Here is a 19,861-nt window from a genome sequence, read left to right on the forward strand (position 1 = left end):
TTCAAGCCATGCATTCTTTGTGTGTTCCGGGCGAGACCGACGGTGGAAACATCATGGCGAAAAGGGCCTCCTCCCCTGCGGGCTCGCAGGGCTGTTTGATCACCGGCCCGCTGTGTCACAATTGGCGAGGGCTCTTCTCAGGCTGCGGAGGGCACAGCCGCCTCGGGTGTGGGCTCGGCCTACCATCACAGGGAAACGACAGACGGAAAAAAAGGGCACGCTGCCGGGAAAGGTGATTGGTTCTCGAGGAGAGGGTTTCAACGCTCACGCAGATCCGAGATATATCTCTGTTTTATCCCGCCAAAACCGCTCATAAAGTGGCAGGCGGGATGAGGACATCCGGTCTTACCCCTCCTGTTACAGAACGCAGCAACACGCTTGGGAGAGGGGGAGGATATGATGATCCCACGCCTCCTCAGAATGCGCGGTGCGTGATCCAGTTGGGCTGCTGCGATGGTCGATGGACGAGCGAGCAGAGATGGCTTGGATGGGGAACGCCTGCAGCAAGCGCACGACCAGGACGATCTTATCACCTGTACCTTGGAAACGAGCCCTATGTCGTCTTTGGGTGGGGTGTCTCCGTCCTTGACTCGGTCGAACCATGAAGGGAAATCAACCCCCCCCTTCCCTTCGGCGGAGACGTGTTCGCCCGGGAACCTCTCGTCTGAGTGAGAGGCGTATAGAGCGTGATCTATAACATTGTTCTATATTCAGGGGTGGGCCCCCCACGTATCGCGTTCGCCGCTGCCATTCTGGGGGGGGGCGAAGAATTAGACAGAGATGACGTCCTGCAGCGCCCAGGCTGCTGCTGCTGCTTCTACGGTCTGAGTAATCTACCTAGTCGGTATCTTGGGAGAGGCACGAGCCTGTGGTCCGCTTGCAGCTTGTTTTGGCGGGAAAAGAGGCAGTCGTTGTCCCTGCTCGTGATCGTTCGCCGGGTGCTCCGAAGACGCTGGCAGCCTGCCCATGCCCCGAGGGACCCGCTCTGCGGTCCTCGAGAAGGGTTTCGGTATCCGAAATAGTGACGGCCACGGTGGCTTGGGCAGCTCCAAGTCAGGATTGCATGTGCGAAGGCGCCCCGAGGACGGCATCCGCCGTAGCTGGCGGGCAAATCTCTGGAGAATATGCTCCATTTGACACGCTGCTGAGTGGTGAACTGTTCAGAATACTGCGCTCCTATACTGGGAGCATGCTAGGAGCTAGAGATGACTTGCTTTTCACCTCTGGGATGTTCAAAGCTGCACTTACGCAAGTTTTGATTCCGATGGGCAGACGACATGACAGCTCGTACCACTGGAGTTTGCCCATCCGATGGCATCTTAGAACATATATACTATTGTTCGTCCCATTTATCGGACCTTATCCTGAGCTATCTCACTTGCTGTAGTAATGCGACTGTTCTTGACGGGTGGACTGGCTAGGATAAGAATGGCGAGCTCGATGCTCAAGAGATCGCCCACACGCTGGATATCCATCCCGCTGTTTACGGCAACGATATTTCCAAGACTACCTCCTCAAGGGGGGGTATAGTATTCAAACATGCTGCTATGAACCACTCTTCGAGCCTTGATGCATCATAGTTGAGAGGCGTGCCCAGCTTGAAAGGGGTTGTCGAGGCAGAGTATGGGCGTCGATGCGATATCTGCGGCATGTAAAAGTAGTGAACGAGCTGAACAACGGGCATCGAGTTCCTCTTCTCGTCCTTTTGGGCTGTTTATGCTTGAAGGTGAAATAGGTCAGCCCATTGCAGTGAGGATACGAGCCTTGTAGCCATATCTATTAGATAAATTGCGTCCCTGGAAAGTTTAGGATCTGGTCGAAACTCTCCACCGCCGACCGGTTCGGTTGAAGCCTAGTCTTGATAAGATACACCAGTTCTATAGCGCTATGTATGCGAATTGAGATGTATTGGCAGACTGATGGTCTGAATATGGGATATGGTGTCGCTGCCATGTTTGTACGTCTGAGCCAACAGTATCGTGTTGCCTGGTTCTCTATAGCTCTTTGGCTTCTCTACTAAATAGAACAAGTCTTTTGGATCTCATAGTTCGTGTCCGCTCCACCCTCTGGTCCCCCGATTCAACAAGGAATCCTCCAGAGAAAAGGATATCTTGAGATGGCGACATGAATTTTGTAATCTAGGAAGAAGGGGCTGGGCACACGCGGCCCGGAAATCAATACCAGATCACCAACGACGGAAGGAACACGGGAGGTGACGCGGCTTTGACGAGCGTGTATACGGCCAACAGCAGAGACTCCAAGCACGATACTCTCTGCCATGGTACAGACGCCTGCGACCAAACCCAGTAACAGCACATGCGGCCAAACGCGACAAACGCCGCAGTTCTTTCTGGTCGTCCCAACGGGCCACGAAACCCTCTAGATCCCGTAGGGTCTTGTTCTTCGTCATGTCCTGACTACGCGCGGAAAGGAAGCTCGCCGACACGCGGTGTCCAAGTGCCTCCCCCCTCAAAACAGCCCAGCCCGGCACGTCGGAACGCAAAGAAAGAAAAAGAGAGGAAAAAAGTAGCCGAACCATGACCCGGTAAGGCGAGCCGGCTGCCGTAGTTCTATTCCCGGGATTCTCGGTTCTTTCGGGCGCCCGCGGCCGCACACTCCCCCCTCGATCGGCGTCGGGGATCCAGGGGGGGGGAAGGGACGAAAGGACGGAAGGACGGAAGGACGGAGGTCGGCGCGCCGCTAACGTCAACCTCGCAACAGGCCTCTGCTACCCATACCTCTCCTTGCCTTCACCCCGCTAACCCTTCTTTGCTTTTAACGTCACTTCCCCGTCACGCTTTTCTGCTCTTCTCGGGCATCGGTTCCCTCCAACCCGCGCCGAGCTAGTCCTCCGTCGCGGGAAACTTTAGGAATACGAACATGGTCTACTAACTCCCGGAGCTTCGTCAGCGTGAATGGGGAGGCCCGGATGGTGATGAACACATGATAATAAAGAGGCCGACTAACGTACGTACACAAAAACGGCTCCTCTTGAGTTCGCACAGGTACACGCGATCACACCCTAACAGGGATGCCCGAAGCCCAACGCAATAGAAAAAAATGGTCATGAAGCCGACGTCTCTTAGCCAAGACACACACACACACACACACACACACACACATACAGAGAGAGAGGGAGAAATAGAGAGATACGCGCCTGGTTTTCGCAGCCGCCAGCCGTTAAAGCATCCACGGAGATGGCTTCGCACCAGGAGAGATTAATCACCACATCTCGGACAAGAGCTTCCTGATACGGTAGGTATGTCGCGGATCGCGGAAGAATAGAATGGCCAGAAGGCCGGTCTGAACCTAGTGAACTATATAGGCCGCCAGGCGGACAACGGGACTGACTGTCTAGATGCCCTCTGCCTCAATTAGCAGACAAGGCGGGCGGGCGGGCGGCCGACAGGCGTACTACGTCGCCATCACGTCGCCTTACGGGTATGAAGCCGAACCTGACGAGGGAACACCGAAAGTCAGCCCGCGAACGATCAGAGCCCCCCTCCCCACCCTGCTTTGTATTAGGCCGAATTGGCGTTGCTCGACGGGACAGCCCCGGCCCCCTGAACCGCAACGAGCTCCCGATTGTGGTAGTTCAGACCATTCGTGCAGGCTACAAGACAGAAGGCGCGGGGGAGGGTTCCGACCCAGGAGGGGGGCATTTTGCTCATTTCCCCGTTAAGAAGATCGTGTCGTGATCGCGTTACAGGTGTCGACCTTGGATCGCACGAGTAAATAGCGCCAGCAAGAAGTTTTGCCTTGCAGTAGCGCGTGTTCCAAGACAGTGGTTTGGTGTGGTGAGAAGGTTCGAGATGGGCTCGTCTAGGTCACACATCTCGGGTGCCAGGGGGGGAGGATACAAGACGCAATTTGCAGTGTCACACGGGCCGGTGATGAGGAAGGGGTGCTGGGACCACACGGCGGATGAAGCGTCCGTAGCAAAAGACTAGCCCAAATGGATAATCTCCCGCCGGCTTGAGAGCATCAGGTAATTTAGCCTAGAGGTGAATCTGTTCGAAACGAATATTCCGCGCGCGTTGTCAGACTGCCGGTATAACTTGCACCATTTCAGCACACCCCCCTGTTGTTGTCTTCGCGTATAACCTGACGTTCACAGTCGCCAGAGCGACGTGGTTCGTAGGCGAGAGATGCTGAAACGGCATGTCGCCAGTTTCGTACCTGTGCCAGGGCGCTTTGATTTCCCAAAGGGGCCATGCTACGGCCACGGGCAGGGGCTGGAGAAAGCTGGGGACCACCGTGGTGCCGGGCATCACGCGCGTTCGATCCGCTTCAAGTTTTTCGAGCTGCAGTCGGTGGCTTCAGTGTTATTTGATGATGTGGTCGGTGGTGGAACGATAAGGTCCTCTGCTTGTCAACCTCCGACGCGGCGGATGTTCGAGATCGTCCAGATGACGACAAGGCTCAGCTCGAGCCGCGACAACTCTAAAGTGGGTTTTCATGGAGAGCCGGAGTGTCTTGAGAGATAGGGCAAAGTAAATTACGTATACGTGGTAGTCTGTTGCACCGATGTATGGAGACACAGATAGCAAGAAGACGAGCCGGGGGAACCGTGGTGCATGAAGCAGAGCGCGTCCGCCTCTCAGGGCTGAACATCCACATGCGCTCTCGTGCAGGGTGGTTTGATGAGACGAGACGGAGACGAAATAGTGAAAGAGGGAGTCACAACCCCGGTATCGTCTCCTCAAGGCCTGGCTAGGCGAGGCTTCGAGGCGCACCGACGACCCAGGAAGAAAGAGAGAGAGAGAGAGAGAGAGAGAGAGAGAGAGAGAGAGAGATAGGTGTTGACCCAGATGGCGAGCGGGCTGGTCAGTGCCCTCGTCGTCTTGCATTGCTGGGGCGACGGGGCAGCAGGCTGAGGAGCAACAAGCAATCCCTGGACCAGGTGTCGTCCCAAAACGGTAACAGATTTGAGGCTCGGTTGAGCAGGTCCCCTTCAAATTACACACGAGCTGGGATCCGAGGTACGGTTCCTGGATCCCCGCGGCGTGGCATGGGTTCACCGTTGTTGGGCAGTTGAAGCATCGTTTGCGGGCATACGTATGAATAGGGAAGAGGACCGAGGAGGTGGAGGTGGCAGGCCCGAATCCCCTCAAATGGGGGATCGAGATCGGGTAGACAAATCGTCGAGGGTGTTTGATAGAGGTCTCAGCTCATCTGGTGACCCAAGATCCCCCTCCTCCTCTGGTTCCAGTGTGCCGTCTTGACAGGCGCGGATCTGCCGCTCAAGGCTTGCAAGTTGAAGCGGGTGGCTAAGCTTTGCCAACAGCTGCCTTGCGGATATTACCATTATGCGCATGTTGGCGTCCGCATACGCCAGCATAGAGACGAAACGCATGCCCTTTATCCCGCAATATATTACGACTTATTTCGGGACACGACAGGGTCACGGCCAAATGACAGGATTTATGGCGAGCGGGAACTGCCATTGTGAAATTTTCATGATTTGATTCACCTTCCTTTGCGGACGGGCGGGGCAGGAAAGAGAAAATTGCCATGGTGAGAACGTGTGCGGGAAGGTTTACACGGGTAAATTTCGCGAAAGTTCCTGCCGCTAGCGTTGTTGTTTGGATGTGCAAGTAGGATCGACGCCTCTGCCCCGAAGCCTATTTGATGAGGCTCATCAGACGGGGGTGACTGACTTGTGCACACCCGTGCGGCACACGTGAGTATAACTATTCGTACCGGTAGTGTCCGTCGTCATCAGTTTGGAATTGAAGGCGGGCAGGTTGAATAGCCCTGGACTTTGGGCGCAACGCAACGGGTGACACAGACTGCGACAAGGGGATGTTCAGTTTAACGACATTGAAGGGTTTTCGGAGCCCCGTTTCCTCTTCAGGCGAAGATCCGCTCCTTCGGAACTCGTCGGCCGGGGCCCGTGGTCCTTCGCAGTTCGAGGAGCAATAACGGCCGGTGGAATTAATAAGGAAGAGTCAGTGGCCGTGGGCCGAGAAAGGGTCGACCTGGAGGCTGGTGATTTGCTGAAAGGAAAAAAAAGGAAAAATAGGCGCCCAAAATAGACGCGTGCACAAATACCTACTGCTAGGTAACGAACGACGTTTGTGCGCGTGGAAAGGAGGGAAAGTGGCAGAAGAGGCGGAATGAGATGGGATGTTCCCTGTGCCAGACCGACTTTTCGGAATGGCGCCTGCTATTGTTTCTCCTCATGTGTCTCATTCGGACGGCAGATGGTCAGTTGCGCTTGCTGTCACTGCCACTGAAAAAAGCAACAACCGCTTGCTTGCCTGCCCTGAGAAACCACCTCTTTCACACTGCGCGCATGCCCCCCTGCCATGCCGAGGTGCTGCTCCTGCTCTTGTTTGCCTTCTGTGCAGTCAGTCACACTTGCCCGTCGGTCCATCGCAAGTTCAAGAAAACTACCTAGTAGGAAGGCGCGAGGATGCGACAAATGCGATGACGAGACTAGTGTGATCCTCAAACCCTCTGTTTCTCATTCCTTGCTTCCGTCTTCCTACCCCGTCCCCTTGCCGGTCGTGTCTGGTATTGTTTCTGTGGCTTGCGAATCCCGCTGAAGGAACGCGGCAGGATATCGTTTGAGGCAATCTTATGCTGTTCAGTGTCCACACACTGTCTTTGGCGGCGATCTCGTGGAGCTGCTGTAGAGTATCCAATGGGCGTCTCGATCCAGGCGTGCCCCCACCAGCCCACGCAGCGTCCCAATCGTGGTGGCTGCGCCTGGGAGATTAGGAGCATCGGGCCCCTGCTTGCCTTTGGTCGAAATTTGAAGCTATGCTATTCCTCGACGCCTTGGCAATTTCTGAAACGACGGGACCCCCTTGAACGGTCATCATGGACCCACATAATAAGTCCGAAAAAGGATGAGTGGCAGCGACGACCGAACCAACTTCCGGCTTGTTTTGGAGGGGGAAAGGCAAGAAAAGGGAAGGGGCCGTCGCAGCGAAACAGGAAGAGGACCGCCATCTTTGTCCAGACGGTACCGCCGCTGCACTCGTCAAAAGAAACAAATCCGGGTTCATGCGACGATCGAACAAAGGAGGCTCTGCCGGGCCTTGCCAGGGGGAGGCAGAGTTGTATCAAGCACCAGAGCGCCCTCCTTTCTCGTCGCCTCCACCGTACATCTCATGCGTCCTCAGTCAGCGCCAACGTCCTCTCTCTTTTTTTTTTTTTTTTTTTTTTTTTTTTTTTTTTTTTTTTTTTTTTTGGAACGAAGGATGTAAAGGATGACGGTGGTGTTTTCCCTTCCCTTCCTAGGTGGTGTGGAGAGCGAGGCAGAGGGACATGGGACGAATCGGTGGGTTACCCCATCTCTAGACAGGGAGATTAACCAACGGTGAGACCAAGTAGTTTATAGCAAGCGCATATACGAGCAACAACTATTACACTATATTGGTTCCAAATCTGCTAGAGAGACAATATTCATCATTATGGTTGCCGCTCGTCAGGTAAAGGTATCATTCCGAAAGGAGGAACCCACGATACAAGCAGTCCCATGCCTCGGCATATATCCCTTAGCAAGGTTAGCAGGGATTTTGTCAAGTGCAGGGTCGGAAGGATGTCTCTGCTTGGCAAATGCAGTCCCCACTCTGGCTTACGCGGTAGTTACACAGTACGGCGCAGAATAGTGGACAAACGAGCCAGCCATCTACCTACTCGTGCACCGTAAACGCCGCCCAGGAACCATGAAATGCTGCCTTTGGGTGTGGCTTTTCCATCCTGTCTCTGCTCCTGGCATGCCACGATACCCGGATGCTGATGCGCGGTGAAACATTCCCCTCTCCAAAATGAAGCCACCTGTGCTTACCTACAGAAGCAGCAAAGCGAATCACTTGTGAATCTTTAGCCCTGGGAAGATGCCACTGCCCTGTCAGCGGGTTGACATCGCGGATCCCAGATTGACAGATTCGAGACGACCGTTGGGATTTCCGAGACGGGGAATCCCCATCATCGGTCGGCCGCCGGCATACACGTATGCGGTCTGCGCCACACTGCGAGCAAGCCGGCCGCGATGCAGTGCGATGTTACCCCGAGCCTCAAGGCGGACCTGTACCTATTGTCGTGCCCTTTGTTCGGGACGGATGGAGATGCAGTGGCAGGCATACTACTACGCAGTACGGATAGAAGAAAGTTTAGATCGGACCCCTGGTCCTCTCCATACCAATACTACCGAAACGGCCACCGTGATCAAGGCAATCGTCGTATACCGATATTTCCAACAAATCAGACCCACGGAATGGCCGCTCCCTCGATCCATGGCGACCCGGGACAACGCACATGGGCATTGCAAATGGGGCGGGAACCATTGGCGGCCTGGCCGAGAAGTTGGTTCAAGTGTTTATTCGCGATGGGTACGGTAAAGGTTTACTGGTCGTAGCTTTTGCCGCCCGGGGTGCAGAGTGGAATGAATGCTGGGAGAGTTTGTGCGGCGCCCAGTAACAATTGATGGGTTTGGTGGCTGGTACCGGAGCCACAGAGAAGATGGCGATGGCGCCTTCCACGACGGTGGCTCAAACTGAAACCAGTGGTTGGTTCGTTGACTGTGTGGACGTCGCATCCAGAGAGGACAAGACAACACACGCAGCAGACAGGCCCTGTCAGCGCGAGCCCATCGCCAGCCCATCGCCAGCCCGCTAACGGGAAGGAAGGGGGCTCGATCCGGAAACATGTTCTAGACTTTGCTCAAGGGATGGGGGGCCAGCTAAAGAAGTGGCTGGCTGGCCCCTTGGTGATGGGGTAAGGTAGCGACGCACTCGGGTGACGAAAAAAAAAAAAGGTCTGTTGTCGTATGGTAGTGCTAAGGAAAAAAGGCCATCTTTTTTGTCACCCAAGTGCTGTGTGTGTTCAAACCATCGAGGATTTGCACGGACTGCAGCAGATAAAGAACTAGAGATATCGCCAGCATCATATTGGGCTTTGTGGAGTATGTGAATGGTGGAATGTTGGAATGATCTGCAATCGACATTTCCAAAGATATACTACTGACTTGACATACGACGAACCCGCGAACCCGGCCGAAAGAAGGGATTGTCGGTCGGACTCTCTCCGAGGCATTGTTACTGGACGATCTTTCTTTCTTTGGCGGTAGGGAACGGCTGTGGACTGGAATGTCGGAATTTCACCGGGTCTAGCAACTCCAAAAGAGAGGGCACGCGGCACCAGAGTCTCGGTATTTGTTTGCAAGGATGGAACTGGGGCGAAGCACACTAAGTACGATGTAGTAGAGAGGGATGCTCCGTACACTAGAGATAAAAAGCACAGGACGCCAAGAGGTGTCTCCCATGCCTACTACTAGGAGGCACATCACCGTCGGACAGGCTGGGACATTCGGAAACAGTGGGGCCAAGAGCGAGAGATCAAACAGCCGAGTCGAGGCGGCCGAGTGTGCCCGGGTCGAAAAGAAGGAACAAAAATCAAGTTTGGGGCGGTCGATGGGTCGCAAGGCTCGTTAGCTGACGCTCGAGCAACGAAAGGCTTACTCCTGACAGGTCCTGTCATCTTCTTGCGAGTATACGTTCTTCTCGGCCCGCCGGTACCACGGAAACCAGTTAGCGTCCAAGTGTCGCTCGCGCATATGTTTGCAATAGCTGTGACCCTGTGTGCTGATGTTGGTTGTTTGTGACGGCACACTGCACACGTAATGGCGCATCTTTCCTGTTTCTGAGACGTTAGAGAAAGAGAGAGAGAGAGAGATACAGAGAGAGAGAGAGAGAGAGAGAGAGAGAGTGTGTGTGTGTGTGTGTGAGAAGAGAGATGGAAACGATGGAAACGACGACAGAGGCGGCCCCAGGCAGCAGATCCATTTCGTCCTACTAGTAAAAGACGCAGCAGCAGCACGGCTCAGTGGCGAGGGAGGGACCGCAAAGTGGAAACGACGGGTTATATCTGCAGAAGTAGTGCTGAGTAGCCTCTTCTCAGCTAGAAACCCCTCCCAAACTTGTGACCAACCGGACGTGTGATTCCGTAAGTGCGGATTCGGAAGCGAAGAGACGGGCTCAGCAGGATGACAAGGCCTCTTTTCCAACGCAAAGGCAGTACTCACATAACGGACGCCATGGGCCAAATGAAAACCATCAAAAAATGAAATGAATCCATTTTGCCTTGCCTGCACACAGTCAAGCCGAAATCAGCTCTAGCGAAGCTCTCATTGGTTCATAATTGGCGCCGACGGACGACGCAAGGCGCAAGCACCACCACACACACACACACACAAGTGCAACCTAGGATGAGGGGGGGAGCAGCGGAGTGGAACCGCGGGCTTTTGCTATTAATAGCTACCCCGGTCATCTTTCGCAAAACACGCTCCAGTCACGATGCAAGCCCACACACTCCCTTCCCTCATGGATCACTCACACCAACTTGGCAAGGGTAAGGAGGATAAAAAAAAAGGAAAAAAAAAAAGAGTAGAAGAAGAAACCCCACTCTTTCGTTGCTCTTCTCCACAACGACTGCCCCCACTTGCGCTGCCGGCCCTTGACTATCTGTACGTGATGGTACTACTACAGACTGATGAGGGGGGACATGGGAAAAGTCGATAGTCCAGTCAGCTTCGTCCATTCGCATCTGTCGGCGGCAACGCTCATGAGCGGCGGCAAGAGCACGAAGGCTCGTCAATGGCACCAGACACAGCACTGCGCCGATGCTAGTCCAGGCTGTTCTTTTTCTTCTATGCTGCAGGTGTCAGGGCTCGCTCATCGCAGACTAACGGTTCAAGGTGGCCGGCCCAAGCACACGAGACGGCTCGTACGTGAGCATGGTCACTCATTACCTCAATGAGTGACTGACTGATTGCCTGCCTGCCTCTTTGGTAGGCCAACGGCTCCTTGGATCAGGCAGTTAACCCTCCCATCCCACACCCTTCCAGCGCCGCAATGCCGCAGCTCTAAAACAACAACAAATGAATTCAAGGACGGGCACCAGTCCAAGTTCTCTTCAATGGCGGCGGCTTAGTGTTGCAATATACTTTCGGTCCCCCTCCCCTCCAGGCCAGGGCACAATAGTACATGCACAGATGGTATCCGGTGTGTTGTGCAGAAGATGCCGTGGACGAGACCGTACTAGCAATACCCGCCCACTAGCTAGGCAAGTAGCAGCCGTGACAAGATGGGTTGTGTTTTTATCGTCGTCGTCGCTGTTACTGCTGCCACTGCCACTGCCACTGCTGCCGCCGCCACTCGAGCCAATGTCGTGCGCAAGAGGCACTAGTGAGCCTCGTGGTCTGTGAGCGACGTAGGAACTGTAGCAGTAGTGATGCTATTCATGGTGTGCGACCCGTGGGAAATGGGAGGCAGAGAAGATACGTACCGGCCTCGTGCTCTACCAGGTAGGTACCGAGGTACCTTGCAATGTACGTACCTAGACGCACTGCCTTACCTAAACGAACAATCTCAGACAGGAAGGATGGGGAGACAGAGGGGAAGAGAGGATACGTACCTCTCGTACCTTGTCTCGCGCCGTACTGCGTTACCTTGGGGTTCCCGAGGCAGCCACTAGCAGCCCAGGAAAGGACCCCTGGCCCCGGTCGCCCCAGTGCTTCACGCCCTTAGCCAGCAGTCAACCCTGGGAACCCTCCCACCATCCGTGGTCCTTGCCTTTGACCAGCATCTGTGTCTCTTCGGGCTTGCGCAGGCCCATTTTCGACGAGGGCAGCAGTCATTCTCCAGTCGCTTGCTTGCCTGCAGCGCCACCCCGTACCAGCAGCACCGGCACCAGCAACCAGCAACAACCGGCATCCGCACCGAGCAGCGTCCCCCCTCTCTCACCCACCCCCGAATCCCAAACCCCAAACCCATCCAATCCTTTCCACTCTGGTGCTGCCGCTGCCGCTGCCGCCGCGACTCCTGCTTGTCGCTGTTGCTGTTGCTATTAGTGCTGCCAGTTTGCCCCGTCCGCCTTCAAGGCCCTGTCGGATCCTCTCTCGAACCCTTCCCACCTTTTAGGTACCTGGTCCATTCAACTCAACTCAACTTTTAACCACCTCACATACATTCTTCTACCAACTCTCTTCTCACTTCATCCTCCCTTCCCTCCCCCCCAATATCCTCAATTCCCACCCCCTCTCTTATTCTCTACACCTTCCAGCCCTCGATTCTGGCCCGGCGGTCTCCCCAATCGGCAAAACATCCTTTACCTCGTTCACTTTTCTCCTCTTCCGCTTGCTTTGCCCGCCGTCTCATTCCAATCCATGTATTTGTATTGACTAGACGGCGCCACATATCTGTTTTCCGCCTACAGCATGTGCTAACCCCAAGCCCGCCGCTTCCGTCGTGACTAGCCATTTGTTTTCTCTTCTTCATTCTCTTCCACCACTTCCAACCACTTACTCTCTTCTACTCTTCTCCTTCCGCTTCACCCTCTACTGGCTTCTCGACCTCTACACGACGACTTCAACTCTGCAGAGGGACCCGCCCTCCCGGACGAGCAGTCCCCCGCCATCTCGCCGACTCAAGCTATTCTTGTCGCGATACTGGTCACCAGCCCACCGTAACGAGTACGAGGAAGAGTAGGAAATATACGAGGGAGCAACATTCGGTCCTGCCGAGACCCGGACCACGAAACCCCCGCCGACGACGAGGAGCAACACCATCGACGGGATTCAGCAGCGCTGTCCTCCGATCCAACCCAATCGCCCGCGCCCTTTTCTTTCGACACCCACCGCGACTCCCGCCCCTTCAACCACCCCCCGTCGCAAACATTTTCTTAACCATTACACCCACGCTGCCCCCTTCGGCTTATACAGTCTCGTCGTCGCCCGAGACTGCCGCCAACACCTTTCCTTCGCGCAAGAGAAGAGAGAGAGAGAAGGGATTCGGGCAGCCCATTCCAAAGGTGCACAGAACCATGCCGCCAGCAGCAGCGAGACGGATCTACGAAGATCAAATCCCCTCCTTCATGTCCGTCTTCGACCTCGACGCAGAGACCATCGCCGCCCAGGAGACAGTCACTCTCGTTGACCCCAAGTTGATCGAGATGGAGGCTACAGGAAAGCCCTTGGGTAACCCCATCCACCACCTGCGGGCCTCGATGCCCTCGGATCCCACTCACAAGCACCACGACAGCACCTCCACCCAGGCCTCTGAGTCTGCAGAGTCGTCGCCCACGACGACGCTCTCAACAAGCGACTGTTCTCCGTTGTCAGACCCGTCCCCCTCGTCTTCTCCGGACTCTCCCGTGAACTTGATACCCCTCAACTCTTACCCTGCCACGTCCTTTGGCGGTCTTTCGCCCATGTCTGCGATGAACACTTTCACTGCGGCACAAACCACGAGCTTCGGCCGACCCATGACTTCTCCCTCGCCGCGCCGCCCCAAGAACATGAAGGGCTTGTCGATCCAGCCGCCGTTTGTGAGCAACCCGGTCGCGACACTCGTTTCTGAACCGGCCTCGCCCTCCTTCATCAAGCCTACCATCCCGGCAATGAAGCGCAAGCCCAGTCAGCTGAGCCTCAACACAAAAACATCGGACCTCGTCATGCGGAACAACACCCTGGAAGTCCCCGGTACGCCTGGCATGCCGCCCATGCTGCAGAGGCGCGCTTTGAAGCATTCGACCTCGTCCCCCCACATGTTGCCTTCGCTGAAGAGCGCGACGTTCGGCCCTGCCGGCGGAATGACTTTCCCCAAGGTTTTGGAAAGGAACGAGTCGGGTCTTTCAGAGTTTCTGAGACCGACAAAGACCGGCGTCGGCTCTTCATTCGACACGGCGATTGTCGAGGAGGAGTCTCCAATCAAGACGCAGCTTGCGAGTCGTGCTGCCCTTGACTTTGAGCCGTTCCATGAGATTGAAAACAACGAGGACCAAAAGACACCTGGGTACCCAGACGGTCCTATTGCAATTTACGAAGACAATGTCTACCTTTACCTGGAACCGACAGCCGAGGAGGCTTCCAAGTTCGACACTGTCATCAACGTTGCGCGGGAGGTCAACAATCCGTTTTCATTCTTGCCAAAGCCGGACGAGCCCATGTCGGACTCCCCTGTAGCCAGCCCCATCCCCGACACTGCCTTGTCAAACGCGAGTTTCTCCACGGCCTTTGAGTTCCCTAGCCTCAAGAGAACCGAAACACCCACGACGCCTAAACGCCCATCGTTCTCCAATCATCGCCCAGAGTACATTCACATGCCCTGGGACCACAATACAGACATCGCACAGGATCTGATGCATCTCTGTGAAACAATCGACGCGAGAACGAAGGAGGGGAAGAGGGTACTCGTTCACTGTCAACAAGGCGCCAGTCGATCTGCCAGTCTCATCATCGCGTACGGCATGTATAGGAACCCTGAGCTCAGCGTTAACGACGCCTATTACGCTGCCCAAGGCAAGAGCAAATGGATCAGCCCCAACATGAAGCTCATGTACTGCTTGCAGGACTTCCAGAAGCAAGTCTCCAAGAAGAACGGCCCGCCAGGGTCAGCTTTACGCCCTCGAGCTGGACGCAGCCCCATAAAGCACCGTTTAACGCTGTCCGTCGATGCCGCCATGGAGCTTGCGCCCAAGGAGCCCTTGACAGCTCCTCTACCAGGAGAGCAGGAAGGCAGCTCAGGGAATGCGAGCCCAAAGAAGGGCAGCCCTACCCGTGGCAGAGGACATTCCACACCTGGCAGCCGACCAATTTCACCCGGACCATCATCGGCACCGTCGAGCTTTTCCTGGTCAGAAAACGAGACGGACCCCGTCAAGTTTGCCACCTTTGACGTCGATCGCTTACTTCCATCCAAGCCTGAACGGTCTGTTTCGGGCCTGGCACCATCGTCGTTATCATTCCCGGCCAAACCGCCGCCGTCGCCCGGCTTCGGAGCTCATCGATTCGGCCCAGCAGCCGGCTTTGGTTTCTCCAGCTTGAACCTGGGCCCGTCATTAGGCCACGAAATGGAAACAGAACACACCATCCGCAAGGAATTACCTCGCGCAATGATTGGCCCGATGCCTGATGATACGCCACTCATGTCGCCTAGAGCAGAGACGATGACAAAAAACCCGCTGCACGATCCCTGCAGCGACTTTCCAGGGATGCAATTTATTGAAGTTCCGCCAACCCCAAATGAGGGTCTGTTCTCGCCTAGACAAACACTGTTCCCTCGAGACCCTTTCTACCCGTTCGGACGCCCTGCTCAGGTTGCCGACCCGCGAAGCCCGCCTACAAGGGGTGAAACACCAATTGTGAGGTCTATTGACGAGCTGCTATGACCACGGCCAGGACGGTGTATAACGTCACTTTGCAACTAGCAACAACCGCTCGGGGATCGGACTATTTTTGGCGACACTGGCCCAAACTTGAGCCTTTTATGGCTGTTTCCCCGCGACACGGACTAGTCGATACGGGTGTTGCGACAACGCGAGACCCTGTACGAGGCCTGCGATCGACGGAGCACGAGACAGCGACTCAAACCATGTGCACGTTCGCCGAGTCAAAGTATTTCATCATTCCATTTGAATGTTGGAACGACATCTGCAAGCATTGCGTCCGCGTCATCTTGGACAACAAAAGCGGGATATAGGTGGCAGGTATTATTATGGAAAACACTTGCGAACACCGCCGACGATTCCAATGAGACGTGCATCCGATCCTATCTAACTCGTCGAGCACGGCAAGCTCCAGAAGCTTATCGATCGCCAAACCGGCATTTCTTTTGTCATTTTCAAGCCTTTTATTAAATCCAGCGCGTAGCGAGTGGTTAGCTGGCGAATGATACCGCCACGCGAGCACTTTGCAAACGAACGTACTTTACAACCATAAACCGAAATGTGTAATCTAGAAGCGCATCTTCCGAGCGCGAATATTGGAACGGAAAGGTGGGAAGCAAATCCTGACTATTTGGACATGGACGGGCAAGGAAACGGGAGTTCGGCCATCTTTGCACACCCTGCGGTCGTTTTCGGGTGCGCCAACGTTTAGGACCAGGGAGTTTATGGACAGCCGGGGGGATTTGGTACACTGGTTTTTCGCGGGGGCTCTTTTCCCCACGGGGACTGGGTTGCTTGGAGAGATGACAGTTGCCGATGTCGGTTTTTTCCATTCCCCCCTCCCCCCCAAAAAGGACACCGGCATAGTTTTTTTCTTTCTTTCTTATTCTTTTCTTTTTCTTGTGTTTGTCGAGTTTAGGAATTTCCGCGGGTCTATCTACGGATGACTTTCCGCAAACGCATACGGAGTCCAAGGGAATGTGGCAAAGAACGAGACGAGGATACCATGAATGCATGGCAGGAGGAAAAGAGAGAAGGGGAGGTGGGGGCGGGAGAGAAGTAGATGATTTGAAAACCACAATGAGAAACCACATTTGGTGTGTCAAATCTGTTGCTCCTTGCGTCCCACGTGATTGTGTCATAATGGTGAAAGCGTTGGAGCGCGGGCACGTCGCGGGATGCCGTCATCAACGGTCTGGACGGTCACGGTGACAGGTTCAGCAAGACATGTAATCCCTAAGAAATGCGATGCCTACGTGAGAGTCCCCGGCAGCCGCCGAACCCCAGAACGTCTTTTTGTTTTTTCTCTCTCTCTCTCTCCGGCCAGCTGAAACCCAGGCTTGTTCGGCCCGGTGAAAGAACGGCGAGACGTGCGCCGTGCCGCCGCCTTACCGGCCGGTCAATCTTCTCTCCCACGGGCTCCCGGAGAAAGACGGAGGAGAGGGGTGGGGTGGAAGAGAGAGGAGCAATCGCCTCTTCTAGGTCTGGGGCTACCCATGGGCGACAAGGTGCTTGGGAAACGAGGAGCAGCGGAGGCAAGGGAGGGGATCCCCATCCCCTGTTGCTCCTGTCGCGACGATGGATTGTAGAAGCTCCGCCATCGTCGACGGGCCGCGAACGTCACGCAGGGAGGAGATGGAGAGAGATAGAGGGGAGGGGTGGTGGAAGGGAAGGAGGGGGAGCATGCGGAGGCAGATGACGGGATCCCTTGCATCGAAAAGGGGAAACCTCCCTCCCCCCCAACCCCGGCAGCCCGGTCTCCCTGCCGCTCTCTGATACATCTCTCATCGGATGGTAGACGCCAGACCGGCGCCTGGGGCCGGGTAGAGAGAGATACGAGCTCGCCTCGTGTTCCACGTCTGCGAACGAGCGCGTTTATAAGGTATGCATGTGGCGTGTACGGACGTATGTACATGTAAATAAATATATAACAAGTATACGAAACGAGAAATGAAAACCATGGGCCATGCTGTGCAAAGCCACCAGGTGACCGTGTCGGACAACAAGTTTTTTTTCTTTCTTGGATATCTCAAAATAATGCGCTGGAAAAAGAAAAAGAAAAAAACTGAAAAGGAAAAGACGTGTAACGCTCCCTCTCTACTCTAGCATGGGTAGAAAAACCATTGCTCTTCTCTGGTTGTGTGCTATGTATTCTGTTCTTGCCATTTTTCTGGGAAAAGGGGTCCACGGTAAGGAATCCCCGCGAACGCATGGCATAACATGGGACGTCAAGCGGTAGCCCTCGAGGGGTCCCCGCCCCTTCACATGGCTGAACGAGAGCTGGTGCGCGGAACAGTGCGACGGTTTAGACAAGTGAGAAGTGACAGGTTACGGAGATGGAGGCGTGTTCGCATGAGAACGTTTCCTTCTCCTATTCACTGCGTCTTGCCGGCGGCTGCGGCGCGCTTCGCAGCCTCCTTGGCCTTCTTCTCCTTGGTCGCGATCTGGGCCTCAGCGCCGATGGCGCCGAAGACAAAGGAGACACCGAGCCACTGCATACTGGTGAGACTGTGGCCGAAGGCGAAGACGGATAAGGCCATGGTGACCATCTTGCGGGTGACAGTCACGGTGACTAGGAGGACGGACGAGAAAGTCGAGAGTGTGTAAACTGAGACATGTGTTAACGGTATGACAAGAAAAACCACAAAGAAGCAGGATGTGGTTGTCCGAGAAAGGCAGGAAGACCAAGACATACAGATGAAGACCTGGCCGACGGCGCCGCACGCCGCGAAGCCGAGGACATCCCACCACACGGCGGGGTACCGCGCCATGAAGCTCAGGGCGGCCTTGAGCTCGCCCGCGCTGCCGGCGACGTCCATGCCGAGGTACTCGCCCAGCCCCGTGTGTACCAGCCAAGGGCTCAGGACCAGGTAGCCCAGCGTGACGGCAGTGCTCATGAGGTTGTTGGCACACATCATCTGCGGACCAGTGTACCCCTTGAAAGTGCTGAAAATGTAGTCCTGAGTGGTGTTGGTGAGGCCGTCGAACAACAGGTTGATGGACAGCAGAAGCATGCCCCAGGGCATGTTGGCGTCCGGGTTGACGACAGACTTCTTCTTCTTGCTGCCCGAGTGCAGTGTGAAGACGGCAACGCCCGCCGTGACGCCGGCGACGACGAGGTACTTGTAGAGCGGGTAGCGCTTGCCGAAGAGGGTGGTGTGGAGGAGCATGACGGGGACGAGCTTGCAGGACTTGGCGAGGAGGAAAGTGATGTAGTCAATGTGCGCGAGTGAGGCGTAGCCGAAGGGCGAGGCGAGAGAGGAGGTGACGGCCACGAGGGCGAGGGGCAGGACGATGCTGCGCGAGGGAAAGATGGGCGGCAGGGAGGCGGCGCCGCGCGAGGAGGACCAGAGGTAGAGGAAGCCCGTTGTCGCCGCAAAGAGTGACTGAATCGTGTTTAGGAAGACGGGGTACTTGAACACCTCGGGCTTGGAGGCCGGGCCGTAGGGCGTCGTGGTGAGCTTCTCTTGGAGGTAGGCCCATGTCAAGCTGCGCGTGGTCCTGTATCAGTAACGAGGCCTTCTCCAACATGTGCGGCTACATGGGGAAAGGGGGGGGGGGGGGGGGTGGGGGGCGAGCAACGTACAACGAGGCGTAAATGCCGCCAACGGCAATTAACACTTGCAATGCACCGGCCTCCTTCCCCTCAACGGGGGCTGCGGACCCGGCGACCTTGCCGTTGGGCTTTGTTGAAGTCGTCGTCATCGCAGCTCCATTGCCGTGGCTGGGCGTCCGCGCGAGGGTGTCGGCCTTACTGAAGTACTCGGACGACGTCTGCCGACGGATGGGAGTGGCCTGCTTCGAGCGCGCCATTATGGTTCGTGATCGGCGCGCGTAATGTTCTGTGTCGTTTCGTGTCGTGCGTTGGGCGGGCAAGCGTCGTGGTGCGCAACTCAGTTGGCGGGCGCGCGACGTCTGGTTGGCAAAGGAGCGACAAGGCCTCGATGCGTAACCACAAGCGGATCGAAGTCTGGGGAGGAAGAATGGGAAAATGGTCGCAGAGAGAAACAGAAGAAGAAAAACAAAGGGTTCCGAGATTCGAGATCAGAGCCGCTCCTAGAAAGAAAGACGGAAAAAAGCGATTGATGGATGGATGACCGACTCGACGATCCGACTGGGGCAGATGACAGGTTGGCATGAAGCCAAAATTAAAAATAAGGTGGAGAGCTTACCTACCTCTCTCTCTCTCTTCAGGGACCCCCTCCACTGCTTGCTTGCGGCCGCCCTAACCTTATCAGGAACCACCCAGCCCAGCCCGGTGTCCCCTCGGGATCGGCACCATACATAGGTACCGGTATCCATAACCCCGCCCGGCATTGGCCAATCATGAAAGGATCGCATTTTGATCCTAGATGAGGGTCAGTCGTGACTTGCTTTGGTCCGTTTGCCAAATCTCCATCCTGGTCTGGCCGACGAATTGACCTCTCCATCTTTCCCACTGCGCGACAGATCCGAATGGTGAAAATGTACCTATCCCGTGTCAGCCAACAAGACTTGCCAGAGCTTACCCATCACTAAGCGAAGGCGCCATGCCGTCAGAACCTTTCACAGGGAATCCACGCATCACACCTAGGACCTTGGCACGTTGGTTTACTGAGCGGCCTTGCTCAAAGGGTTTTCATCTGCCTAGTTACGGGTAGGGCGTACTATCTAAATTCCCCTGGCGTCAGAAAGCTAATACCAG

General features: G+C 55.5%; 6 protein-coding genes across 6 annotated transcripts; 3 read left to right on the top strand and 3 right to left on the bottom strand.

Moving 5' to 3' along the window:
• Positions 1 to 6,549: 6,549 nt before the first annotated feature.
• On the top strand, positions 6,550 to 7,587 carry LY79DRAFT_246855 (uncharacterized protein). The gene has a single exon (XM_060551804.1). It carries the CDS (start codon positions 6,650 to 6,652, stop codon positions 7,322 to 7,324), a length of 675 nt encoding a protein of 224 aa, XP_060419202.1. The 5' UTR covers positions 6,550 to 6,649; the 3' UTR covers positions 7,325 to 7,587.
• A 154-nt stretch (positions 7,588 to 7,741) lies between these two features.
• Positions 7,742 to 8,573, top strand: LY79DRAFT_246868 (uncharacterized protein). The gene is made up of 2 exons (XM_060551805.1): positions 7,742 to 7,759; positions 7,814 to 8,573. Exon 2 carries the CDS (start codon positions 7,851 to 7,853, stop codon positions 8,352 to 8,354), a length of 504 nt encoding a protein of 167 aa, XP_060419203.1. The 5' UTR covers positions 7,742 to 7,759; positions 7,814 to 7,850; the 3' UTR covers positions 8,355 to 8,573.
• Positions 8,574 to 12,562: 3,989 nt separating this feature from the next.
• On the top strand, positions 12,563 to 15,424 carry LY79DRAFT_246890 (dual specificity phosphatase). The gene has a single exon (XM_060551808.1). It carries the CDS (start codon positions 12,835 to 12,837, stop codon positions 15,178 to 15,180), a length of 2,346 nt encoding a protein of 781 aa, XP_060419204.1. The 5' UTR covers positions 12,563 to 12,834; the 3' UTR covers positions 15,181 to 15,424.
• Positions 15,425 to 16,447, bottom strand: LY79DRAFT_246889 (uncharacterized protein). The gene has a single exon (XM_060551807.1). It carries the CDS (start codon positions 16,317 to 16,319, stop codon positions 15,669 to 15,671), a length of 651 nt encoding a protein of 216 aa, XP_060419205.1. The 5' UTR covers positions 16,320 to 16,447; the 3' UTR covers positions 15,425 to 15,668.
• LY79DRAFT_246888 (uncharacterized protein) lies at positions 16,448 to 17,322 on the bottom strand. Its single transcript, XM_060551806.1, has one exon. The coding sequence runs from the start codon at positions 17,090 to 17,092 to the stop codon at positions 16,577 to 16,579; it is 516 nt and encodes a 171-aa protein (XP_060419206.1). The 5' UTR covers positions 17,093 to 17,322; the 3' UTR covers positions 16,448 to 16,576.
• A 230-nt stretch (positions 17,323 to 17,552) lies between these two features.
• On the bottom strand, positions 17,553 to 18,990 carry LY79DRAFT_665721 (UAA transporter; the record flags this gene model as incomplete). Its single annotated transcript, XM_060563112.1, has 3 exons — positions 17,553 to 17,785; positions 17,873 to 18,666; positions 18,764 to 18,990. The coding sequence occupies 3 exons, from the start codon at positions 18,988 to 18,990 to the stop codon at positions 17,553 to 17,555; spliced, it is 1,254 nt and encodes a 417-aa protein (XP_060419207.1).
• Between the last annotated feature and the right edge of the window lie 871 nt (positions 18,991 to 19,861).

The sequence above is a fragment of the Colletotrichum navitas genome, assembly GCF_030913465.1.
Source record: "Colletotrichum navitas strain CBS 125086 chromosome Unknown LY79scaffold_4, whole genome shotgun sequence".
In the NCBI taxonomy this organism is placed as follows: domain Eukaryota; kingdom Fungi; phylum Ascomycota; class Sordariomycetes; order Glomerellales; family Glomerellaceae; genus Colletotrichum; species Colletotrichum navitas.

Coding starts and splice junctions, on each gene's coding strand:
- LY79DRAFT_246855 (XM_060551804.1), top strand. CDS start 6,650: ATGGGCGTCTCGATCCAGGCGTGCCCCCACCAGCCCACGCAGCGTCCC.
- LY79DRAFT_246868 (XM_060551805.1), top strand. CDS start 7,851: ATGCCACTGCCCTGTCAGCGGGTTGACATCGCGGATCCCAGATTGACA.
- LY79DRAFT_246890 (XM_060551808.1), top strand. CDS start 12,835: ATGCCGCCAGCAGCAGCGAGACGGATCTACGAAGATCAAATCCCCTCC.
- LY79DRAFT_246889 (XM_060551807.1), bottom strand. CDS start 16,319: ATGACACAATCACGTGGGACGCAAGGAGCAACAGATTTGACACACCAA.
- LY79DRAFT_246888 (XM_060551806.1), bottom strand. CDS start 17,092: ATGTACATACGTCCGTACACGCCACATGCATACCTTATAAACGCGCTC.